General features: G+C 51.8%; 2 protein-coding genes across 7 annotated transcripts in view; one reads left to right on the top strand and one right to left on the bottom strand.

The window, feature by feature from the left end:
* Positions 1–2,040: 2,040 nt before the first annotated feature.
* On the top strand, positions 2,041–10,082 carry Mpg (N-methylpurine DNA glycosylase). Its single transcript, XM_023711496.1, has 6 exons — positions 2,041–2,220; positions 2,312–2,451; positions 3,564–3,738; positions 4,511–4,744; positions 6,095–6,299; positions 9,636–10,082. Exons 3-6 carry the CDS (start codon positions 3,694–3,696, stop codon positions 10,010–10,012), a joined length of 861 nt encoding a protein of 286 aa, XP_023567264.1. The 5' UTR covers positions 2,041–2,220; positions 2,312–2,451; positions 3,564–3,693; the 3' UTR covers positions 10,013–10,082.
* A 91-nt stretch (positions 10,083–10,173) lies between these two features.
* The window catches only part of Nprl3 (NPR3 like, GATOR1 complex subunit), a 63,146-nt gene continuing 61,883 nt past the window's right edge, over positions 10,174–11,436 (bottom strand). For all 6 annotated transcript variants that reach the window (XM_004627950.3, XM_004627951.2, XM_023711494.1 and 3 more), the window contains one exon: positions 10,174–10,991. In XM_004627950.3, coding sequence (XP_004628007.1) covers positions 10,826–10,991 — 166 coding nt within the window. In that variant the 3' untranslated portion in view covers positions 10,174–10,825. The remainder of the gene's footprint in view (positions 10,992–11,436) is intronic.

Raw genomic sequence — 11,436 nt, 5'->3', positions numbered from 1 at the left:
TTCAGGGCCTTCTAAATACAGAAAGTCAGAGACCTGGTGAGAAGCTGCTGGAAGAGTATTCATGCAGCATAGGAGCTCACTGGCTCTACTTCTACTTCACTTTTTTTTATTTTTGGTGGAACCGAGGATTGAACTCAGGCCCTTGTGCTTGCCAGGGAAGCGCTTATTCTACTGAGCCATCTCCCCAGCCTGACTACTCCTACTTCAACAGCTGTCAGGCCATCCTCAAACTAAGCCAGTGTGTGGAGCCCCTATTACTAGCCCCTCAGCATTAATGAGGCTAATGCTGAAACCTAGTCTCAGTGGCTTTTAGAGCCAAAAACTGAGAGCCACACCCTCGCAGCAGGAGGCAGCTCTGGACCTTCTATATAGCCTGTGGGCTGGGGTTACAGAGTTGTTCACCCCAATCTTGAAGCTTTCTGCAGCCTTGGATCTGCATTATTATTATTATTTTTTTTTCCTCCTGGAACCAGGGATTGAACTCAGGCCCTTGCGCTTGCCAGGGAAGGGCTTATTCTACTGAGCCATCTCCCCGGCCCCTTTTCTGCAGCCCTGGTATCTTCATTTCTACCTCCCCATTAGCATTCCTGCTTTCCCAACAAGCCTTCCAGCCCAGCATCAGGGCACAATGAGGCTCCAGACCCCTAGAGCAACTTTTTATCTTCTAGTACCACCTCCTTCCGCCCCAGACCAGCCTGCCATCCTGTCCTGCAGACCATAGGGAAAAAGCCCAGCCCACCACTTCCGACTGTGCTGGCCTACAGTGAGTCCTAACACCACAGACCCGGAAGTGAGGGGGGGAACAATTGCGCAAGCCCCCCACTCTGGCCAAAACATCTGGAGAAATGGGATGCTGGTGCCTGCCCTACCTTGTTCTCCTGAGGCAGAGCTGCCCACTGAATACAATGAGCCTCTCCTTGTTTATTGGAAAAGTGAGGATAAGAAAGCCCTCCAGAATGCTATTTCTGATACACCTATCCTCCCCTGACCTCATCAGGGGCACAAGGGCTCAAACGGGGCCTCACTTTTCCTCCTAGATTTTGAGGGACAAGAAAGGGAAACTTTTCTCACAGGAAGGTGGAGTCTTTGTTTGGGCAGATTGGCTGCAGGGGTTAAGAGAGGAAGGGGGTGGGAGTCACATCCAGGCTTGCCTCATTAGCAGGGATTTATGATATATTGTCCCCTAAAGCCCCCGGAAATCCCTGGAAGCAGTACACAGTGCCCCAAAACAGCTAGGTAGCTTCCAGCAGGCAACAGGCAGAGGCTGTCCCTCCCTCAAAGCAGCAGGGTGCAGGCAGCAGCCAGCCAGCCCAATGGCTGCCCCTTCTTCCCCAGGAAGTCTTGGTTGGGCCTCAACTGGTCAGAAGAGAAGCCCCTAAGAGACCAGGGTCCTGCCACCTGGCTTTACCTAGGTAGGGTAAGGTGCCCCCTACATCTAAGAGTTGTGACCTGTTCCTCTGTGCGTCTAGCACTTCTCAGGGCACCCAATTGATGAAGCCTGTAAGGTACTTTCTCAGGGTCAGGGGCCCAACAATCAAAGATTGTTCAGGATAACACCCTCAGGGTTTTTACAGGGTAGAGGCAGGTTGTGATTATGCTCTAGGGGGATCCTGTGAATTCAGGCAGACACTAGCATGGCAAGGTCGAATGGAGGTAGCTTTGGGACCTCCTTCCTGAGGCCTTTCTTCCCCTGGGTCAGGCACTGCCCTCCCCAGGCGCATCGGCCCTTTTACAGAAAAGGCAGGCAGCAGGCACTGAGTTTTGGGGACCAGGCATTAGAGTCTAGGGCGGCTGCCATCGGCCAAGCGAACATTCACAGGTACCCACAGCCCTAGTCCTGGCCTCAGCTCCTTGTGGAAGCTGGTCGGCTTGGACGGCCCCATTCAGGTCGTGAGCGAGTTCCTCTTGGTATCCCAGAGCGGCAGGAGGGGTGGGGGCTCCACTGCAGGAGCAAAACTCCCCACTGTTCCCTCTTTCTTCCTAAACACAGCGAGGGGCAGGGCCTCCGGACAAGCCAGGGGTCCACTTCCTGCCCCCTCCACTCGGCGCCTGAAGTCGGCAAAGGCAAGCCCAGCACCAGGGTTTGGCCGTCGCCTTCCTGGCGCAGTCTCCAGGGTCAGCCTCCGCACAGCTGAGACCCAGACCTTCCCAAGGCAGGTCTTCCGGCCCAGGGCCCTCCAGAGAGGCCAGACCAGGGACCTGGCGCTTGGCCCATCCGGGGTAAGTGGGCTCTGCGGCCATCAGGTGGATCCTTGGGGCGAAGTCAGGGCTGCAGACCTCATTTACCACTGCGCCTCCGACTTTCCTTCAGTCAATTGAGGCTGGGTGGCCGCTGTGAAGGAGGAGCCCAGCGGCCTGGCCCCGCCCCTCTGACAATGCGCAGGCGCCTGCGCCGGCCCCGCCCCCGAAGGCGCTTCCGGGCAGCGGGTTGGGGCGCACGGCGTGTCTCAGGTAAGTTCGTGTAGTGGCGACGGCTGTGTCTAGTTGTCCCCTCCCCATAACCCCGGGAGGGCGCCGGGGGAGAAACTGATGACTGTAACCTTGACTGCGCCCTCCAGTCCCAACGGTGCTTTAGCCTTTCGGAGGAGCCCCCCGCTCAAGGGGCATCGGGGCAGAGCAGCCTTTGAATGACCCGACGTGGTGGGGCCCGCCTCAGGCCAAACCGGGTGAGATCCGGGCCACAGCGCCGCGCAGTCTGAGCCCGCGGCGAGCTGGCACAGTGGGCCAAGGCTGCAGAGACGGTAACGTCAGCGTCCATTCCCGGCGGACTGGTGGTTTGGGTCCAATGTGGACGTCAGCACAGATGTTAAAAATAATGAGTTTCTCTTGTGCACTGCTTAAGACCAGCCTTTGTGCGGCCTTGCCATTCACTGGTCTCCTTTGACTCCCCTCCTCCTTGGCTCTACAATAGCTGAAGATGTGTAATCAGATTTCCCTAGCCTTGTGGAGAACCTCCTTGGAAGATCTCTTGGCCTACTGGCTCCTTACTATATGCTGGGGACAGTGAGGCAATAGGCACCTTTTTTTTTTTTTCAGAACTGGGGATTGAACTCTGGCCCTTACACTTGCCAGGGAAGTGCTTATTCCACTGAGCCATCTCCCTGGCCCCAATAGGCACCTCTTAGGGATCTGGGATCATACCCTGAGCACTTGGGATGGGGCTAGGCAGATGGTCAGCCCCGTGCTCACCCACCTGTGTGTGCCAGGCCTTCTGAGCCATTCCCAAGCATCTGGCAGGTAGGAACTTTGTTCACCTATTGGCCATGCAGTTGAAAGGAGGAGTCTTTTTCTGCCAGGCACTGTCCAGGTCTTGCCCAGGTTAGAGCTGTTTTTTTAAATTCTTGCCCAAGGTTAGATACAAAGAGCAGGATTCGGGGGGCTGGGGAGATGGCAGTAGAATAAGTGAGTTCAATCTCCTGTTCTGCCAAAAAAAAAAAAAAAAAAAAAAAAGCAGGATTCCAGAAATAAATTGAGAAGTTTCCTTTGGGTTCATGTAATGAATAGGAATGAAAAGATCCTAGCCCTTACGTTCAAGGCTTAAGCACCAACTGTCCCCTCCCCAGGTCCTCCAGCCCACTCTTCCAAGCTGTTCATTTTCCATGTGTGCAGGGCATGTAGGACAGAATGGCCACACTACCAATACCAGCTGCGTATCATCACCTCTGATCATTTCCCAAGGGCTTCTGAGGTTGAATGTCAGCTGTGGCATTCTGTTTATGCCTCATAACAACACATGAGGTAGGTACCACCCCCACTTTGCTGATGAAGAAACAGCATTCCATCTCTCTCCATTCCCTCTCTCTTAACTCTTTCTCCCACTCCCCCTCTCCCTTCTCTTCCTCTCTCCTTTTCTCTTTTGGTACTGGGGATTGAACTCAGTACTGAGCTGTATTCTGATTCCACCCCTTTTTGTTTTCTAATACAGGGTCTCAGTGGAGCTCAGACCTTGAGCTCATGCAGTCCCCATGCCTCAGCCTCCTAGTGCTGGAAATTACAGGTGTACACCACTGTGCCTTTGTATTTCCAATGCTTTTAAAACTTTTTTTTTTTTTTTTCTGAGATAGGGTTTTACCATGTAGTTCAGACAAGCTTTGAACTCATGGCAATCTGCAGTAGGCTCTAGAGTGCTAAGATTACAGCTGAGCACTACCACAGATGGCTTTTTGGCAGAACCGGGGATTGAACTCAGGCCCTTTCGCTTGCCAGGCAAGCACTTATTCTACTGAGCCGTCTCCTTGGCCCCCTAGGCAAACCCCATTTATTTATTTATTTATTTATTTATTTACAGATGGCTATTTTTAAATATTTTTGAGTCAAGATTTCACTAAGTTGTTCAGGCTGGCCCTGAGCTTCTACTCCTTCTGCTTCAGCCTCTGGTGTAGCTGGGATTGTTAGGCATGTGCCATTGTGTCTAGCCTCATCTGCTCCTGGAAGTCACTGAGCCTGATTCACCACACAACTATCCATCCCCTCCTACTCAGATACTTAGTTGTTTTTTTTCCCGTTACAGCTTTCCCAAAGGATGAGGCAAAAAAAGAAACTGGCAAAGGCAGAGGAGCAGCAGAGCCAAGCAGACACAGCCCAGATGCCTTCCCTCAAGAAGCCTTACTTGGGACCACCTTTAACCATGGGCTCCCAGCACAGCATCTATTTCTGTCAGAGCCTAAAAGACCACTCTGCCCGGCTGGGATCAGAGTTTTTTGACCAGCCAGCCATCTCCCTGGCCCGTGCATTTCTGGGACAGGTAATGTACTTGGAGCATTATGGTCTGTACTGAAATGCTAGCGCAGGCCATGTAGGCATCATGCACCCAGTCATCTCACCATTGGTGGTGTAGCCCTTATTGTTTCATCTTTGTACTCATGCAAGTGGTTATTTTGTCCACACTGGTCCCTGGATAGTTCATCTCAGAGACTCGGGTCCCTGGAAAGAATGAAGATTGCTAGTGCTGTTGACTCTGATGGAGGCTGCACAGCCACTGTCAGCCTCCTGTTCTGACCAGTGACAAGAATTCTGCATTGTTAGCCTCCAAAACCTGGGAAATAGAGCTTTGTCCCTGTTCTGAGACAACTCACTTTCCCCTTACGGCAGGTTGTCAGGAATATGAACAGTGTTGGCTCCTACATTTCTGAGCCTGTGGTGAGCAAAATGATGTCCAGCAAAGAAGAGGGTGTTTTACCTTATGTGTCCCTTTGGAGGTGTGGGAGCCTGCAGAGTGAAGCCAATGGAGGAGTGCTCCCTCTAAGAGCACCAGCAGAGATGGAATGAGGCCATCGTTTCTCTCCTGGAGGTAGTCTAGCCAAGCCTGAAGTGTTCACTCCTATTGTCAGTGCCTTGAATGCCAGCAGGGATTTCTGGGCTTCTAGGGTAGGCACTGATTCTTTTTATCCCTTCCCCTACATGTAATACCTTCATTGCGCCATGGGCTACCTGGGCAGAGGCAGTGGTGGCCTGACTGTCCAACTGATCTGTGGCTGGACCCTGAAGCTCCACCATGAACCCTTGTTTAGTCAGGCCTGCAGCTGCAGGTACTGGAGTGAGATGCTAGCCATTCCATGGTCCAGGCTGGTGTATTGCAAGGTAACTGGTCCCACTGCCCAGAAGGTCCTAGAGCTGGTGGGCACGAGCTGAATATGAAGGGTTCTTTGTGGCTACTGGATTAGGCCAGGTTGTGGACACTCCACAGGCTCTAGAACACTGTAAGAGGCTATGTAGGAACATCCTTTTGCCTTCTACACTGTGTCATGCTGAACATTTATGGTTCCCTTAAGGGAAACTGGGAAAGGAGATGAGGAAACTGAGAGGATCTAAAATTGATCTTTGCAGTACATTCTCAAGGAACCAAATCCTAGCTTGAGTTTAAGGAGGCTCCAAGTGGTCAGCACCTTCAGTGAACAGGGCTTATAGTTTGGTGGTCAAGCAGGGCTGGTGACCTCCATGGTATTCAGATACTGAGCAGGAGCAAAAGGCAGGATGGAGGAGCCAAGTGGAAAGGCTTAGTACATCCTTTGTTGGGGAGAGCAGGTCCAGTGGGAACTGTCAGGTTGTGTGGAGTCCTATCCTTCTAGCCCTGAGCAGACTTGACTGCCCACAGGTCCTTGTCCGGCGACTTGGTGATGGCACACAGCTCCGTGGCTGCATTGTGGAAACTGAGGCATACTTGGGACCTGAGGATGAAGCTGCCCACTCGAGGGGAGGCCGGCAGACTCCCCGTAATCGCAGCATGTTCATGAAGCCTGGGACCCTGTATGTGTACATCATATATGGCATGTACTTCTGCATGAATGTCTCTAGCCAAGGTTAGTGGTGCTGGGAAGGAGGGAGCAGGAGGGCTGGCTGAACCCCATCAGCTAGCAGCTGAGGAAGTCCCAGGATGGGTAGGCAGGCATTTAAACAAGGAGCTGCCATTGCCAGAGTCAAGTCTAGGTGTCAGGAACTCTGGCTGCAGTGATAACAAGGTTAAAGGGCTGGGCCCCACAGAGTATGCAGTAGGGCAGACCTGAGTGTAAAGCATACAGGTTCCATGAGCTACCACTTGTCTAGAGCTTGGAGCTTATGTCAGAGCACTGGACTAGTCTTTAGTTCAGGGTAAGCTGGGTTCATGCAAGTGCTTTTCCAATTGGCCTGGTGGGAGTCTGGATCTGTTCTCAGCCAGAGGCAATTCTGCCTCTTAGGAGACATCAGGCAGTGTCTGGAGACATTTTTTTGATCCTCATAGCTAGGAGTTCCTTATTGGCATCTAGTGGGGGGAAGCCAGAGATGTTAACTTCCCTAAAATGCACAGGATGGCAGCTGCCCACCAGAGAACCCTCTGTCCTTTAAAGTCATTAGCAGAGATGCTGGTCCAGGGCTCCTGGGAGAACCTGCTTACTTTGGTTGGTTTCCCTTTGTTCTTGGAAGGTATGGTAGCTTCTGGGTGATCTGTGTCTCAGAACAGAAGGCAGGCCGGTGCCTGGGTCCAGAGCACCAGCCTGCCAAAGCCATTGCTGACCAGTACTATCTGTCTGCCCCACCCTTCCTAGCCAGTCCCAGCATCTGAGTGCTTCATAGTCTGGCATGTTGCAGGGTCACACATTTGTTGATCAAGTATAGGACAGATGGGGGTATCTAGTGCAAGAGCCTCAAGAACTGAAGGACTCAACAGACTGCAGGACTGCCTAATGGCTGGCATAGAACAGATGTTCAGTGAAACTCTGGGTGCCTGGATACCAAAAGAGGGTGGGAACCAGGCATGATGGCACACACCTTTAATCCCAGCACTCAGGAGACTGAGGTAGGATCATTGCATGTTTGAAACCAGCCTGGGCTACATAGTGAACTTAAGGCAAGCCTGAGCTACACAGCAAGACCCTGTCTCAAAAAAACCAAAAAACAAACAGGGGGCTTGCAGGTTAGCTCAGTTGTTTAAAGCACCTGCTTGGGCAAACTCAAGTCAGGCATAGGGGACCGTGGTTCGATCTCCAGGTCCACAAGCCGCACTAGACTCACCATTAAGACAGGCTGAGCTAACCAAAAAAGTAAAAAACTAACAAAGATGGTGGGAGCCCTTCCTAGAGGACCCTGTTATGACCCTGGAGAGTTGATCTGAGCTTATTGTTAGTAATGAAACCAACTCTTACAGAGGTTGGGCTGAAATCAGGAAGACAGTCCAGAAATACTTGATGTTGTGGATGGTTAGGGAGGGGAGGAGCAGTTTTCTAGGGCACAGTAAATAAGGCAGAGGCAGGGGTGTGACTTGTTACTTCTAAACATGTGACCAAGATGCACCAGAACATACAGCTTGGGAGACAGGATCCTGCAGGTGTGCAAATGGTCAGACTAGGTCATCTTGGGGGCAGGGAAGAACATGGTTAGTGCGTGCACTGGGGTAGAGGCAGCATATGGGATGCCAAAGAGCTGGGTTTGAGAAGAGGATGAGGACTGTGCATCCCAGATCAGAATGGTCATTTGAGGGCTAGAATATGTAGTATAGAACAGGGGCCAAGAACCAGTACATGTGGCAGAGAGGTCAAAGGTCTTTTTTGTCATAATATGGTATTCTGATGTGTCCTGTGCAGAAAGCAAGAGGAGTGTGGCAGTGGCACCTGAACCACTTCTTTGACACATTTACAGGTTGCTCTGGGGGGCTGAGACAGCAGGGGGTATCCTCTTCATGGGACTCCTGCTGACTCCTGCTGAAGGGGCTCTGGGTGGTCATACAGAGAACTTTAGGTAACAAGCTAAGAGCAGAATAGGAATCAGGACTGGAACTTCCAGGCTTTTCTTTTTTTAAATTTATTTATGTATTTATTTTGTGTGTGTGTGGCCAGCTCAGCCCACCAGGGGGCTGGGCTGGCTGGCATGTGGTGCTGGGGGGTTGAACTGCGGTCCCTGTGCTTTGCTTAGCTTAGCTTGTTCTAAGTAGGTGCTTTAGACCACTGAGCCATCTCACCAGCCCCACTTCCAGGCTTTTCTACCTTTGATTACATCTTGAATTTGAAAACTGGCTGGGTAAGGGCTACCTGCTCACAAGAACCCAGCAGAATTGCCAACTACAGGCTGTGCTGGAGAACAGGCTCTTATCCACTCTGGATTGGCCCTGGGTGCTGATCTGGAAGCTGAAGCTGAGAGGAAGTCCATGTCCAGGGCCTGAGAATGAAGGCAAGCATATTTACTTGGCTGTGCCTCTGGCTCCCGAGAGAGCAGCCTTCTGGGATGAGTGCTTCTCTGGCCAGGGCCTGGGGGATCATTATCTGTGGCCAGAAATAAGGACATTCTCAGACAGGCAAGGCAGGAGAATTAGACATCTTTTATCTTCTTCATGGACTCCTGGACTGTGTTCATAGTCTTAGCATTGAGTCACCAGAAAGGGCTTTCCCATTCTTCTATGAGCACTGGTGAGTATTGCAGCCAGACTCCCAGTTTTGCCAAGAAGGATGCTGGGCAGATAAGGCCCATGAGGAACCCTAAGGTCTGGTTGGTTTGGCTAAGAATGTTTCTTATTAAGAATGATCCAGGCTGGGGAGATAGCTCGGTGGTCTAAGCACCTTCCTGGACAACCACAAGGACCCGGGTTCAATCCCTGGTACCACATGCTGTGCTGACCCTGGAACTGGGTGTGGTAACGCATACCTGTAATCCCAGCCCTGGGGAGGCTGAGACAGGAGGATCACTATGAGTCTGAGCTACATAGCCAGACGCTGTACCAAATAAATATATACATAAATAAATTTTTTTAATAAAAAAAAAATGACCCCAGCCTTAAGAGGGCTGATTCTGGGGCTCCTTTTGCTGTCCTCACTACCAATCATAAGACCATGGGAAGCCAAGGAAAAAAGAAAGTTGATGCCTAGCACTCTCACTTGTGCTTTCACAAGGTCTCTAGTTCTTGCTTCATGGAGTCAGTAGTGGGTCCTTGTATGGTGGTGGCAGCCAGACACCCACAGAAAACATAGTTGCCTTGTGGATGAGGGAGGAGGGGAAGAGGCAGGTAGAGGGGCTGGACCATGAGTGCAGATGGTCTCACCATCACATAACCAGAAGATAGCAAGTGCAGGTGTAGACAGAACCTACTCAGGATGGCAGCCACCCTGGGTATACCTAACAGAAGTATGGGAAAATGTGTAAGCTCTGCTTTTAAGTTGCCTATCCCACAGGGGATGGGGCTTGTGTCCTGCTTCGAGCACTAGAGCCTTTGCAAGGCCTGGAGACTATGCGGCAGCTTCGTAGTACTCTCCGGAAGGGCACCATCAGCCGTGCTCTCAAGGACCGTGAGCTCTGCAGTGGCCCCTCCAAGCTGTGCCAAGCCTTTGCCATTGACAAGAGCTTTGACCAGCGGGATCTGGCCGAGGATGAAGCTGTGTGGCTGGAACGAGGCTCCCAGGAGCCCAGTGCATCAGCTGTGGTGGCAGCAGCCCGCATTGGTATTGGCCACGCAGGGGAATGGGCTCAGAAGCCCCTGCGTTTCTACATCCGGGGCAACCCCTGGGTGAGTGTAGTGGATAAAGTTGCTGAGCAGGACACACAAGCCTGAGCAGTGAGTCTGCTTAGACAGGCTTTTTAATTGTTTAAAAGCCAAATAAATACTTTTTCTCTACAAACTATTGTTCATGTGTTTACCAGAACTCCTAATCAGAGTGTGTGGACTGTTTCTTCCTCTAGATTTAGGGGCCCTGTTGTATAGAACCCAAAAACAGTGCATACGTACCCCTCATAGCATGTTAAACACCACCTGTCATGAGCTGCTGCAGCCCAGGTGGGCCTAACCTTCGTCTTCAAATGATCAGGTGATGGCCTAGCTGGGCCTGCAGGTGACATATGGAGGGCTATGGCAGGGACCAGGCTGGGACATTCATGGCAAGCTGAGAGGAATGAAGTGCACAATGAACAGCAGCAGTGACAGAGGAAGGGGCCACCTAAGATGGGCCAGGCACTCAGACCTCACTTGCTACAGGCTATCAGAGAGGCTGGAGTGAATCAAACAAGTGTTTCTGCACATTTCCCAGGGTAGTCATATGGCACAGAGGATAGGAAACATGGATAGGGTTGGGAAGAGGGAAAGAAACCCAGAGCCTGTGTACACATGGAAGGACTCATTTCTCATGAGTCCTGGAAGTGCCCCACAGCTTGGTGATGCTACATCTGTTGGAAGGACTAGATGACAGATTAAGAGCAGAGTGGTGGCCCCACAGCTACTGCTAAACTAGAGCGAGGACAGCCCTGCTGGCCTTCTGCCTGTGCCATGCCTCAGGGCTAAGAAGGCTCAGGCCTGGTATGCAGGGAAACCTAGGGAAGGAGAGGCTAATGCCATCCCATACACTGCAGCATTTTCTGCATCATCCTGGGCTCATGTGAGCAGTGCCTGGAAGACAGCAATGACGGGGTCCTCATGGGTGGTCACCACCAACACACTGCGGAACTTGTCGAAGAGCATGAGCAGCTGAGAGCGCCGAGTATTCTCGTTGTACATGATCTCTTCCAGGTGGTGGCGGCCTCGGAAGTAGTGAAGGAGCCTGGGGAGAGAGGGTGGCCTGAGCCTAGCCTGAAGCTAGTCCCCAAAGGCCTCTAACATCAACTTGGACCCTAAGCCCACCAGTCACCAAACCAGTGGTGGCACTGAAGTGAGTCTATGAGGTGGTACTGCTGTTCAAACCCAGAGCCACCCAGGCCTGTGCCCCAATGTTGGGAGGGGGCAGACAGAAGAAGGCTTCCTTTTTCCGTGCTACTGTGGCACGGAGTCCATTCATTGCTCCATTAGGGGTCTACAGCTGAGGCTGGCACAAAGGAGGCCTGAATCAGCAGCTTGAAAGAGCTGCAGATGGTTCTCTCAAGGGGCTTAAGTGAATGCTGGCAACTTCCCAGATAACCATATACCCAATGACCCCCAAGTCAAGGTGGGGGTGATAGACTATCACAGTACTCTGATACAGGGACATCCTCCTACCTGAGGATAAAAAT

This window comes from Octodon degus, unplaced genomic scaffold (assembly GCF_000260255.1).
Source record: "Octodon degus isolate 3935 unplaced genomic scaffold, OctDeg1.0 scaffold00021, whole genome shotgun sequence".
NCBI lineage: Eukaryota > Metazoa > Chordata > Mammalia > Rodentia > Octodontidae > Octodon > Octodon degus.
The sequence above is the reverse complement of the archived record's forward strand: the minus strand, read 5'-3'. Positions and strand labels throughout refer to the sequence as shown.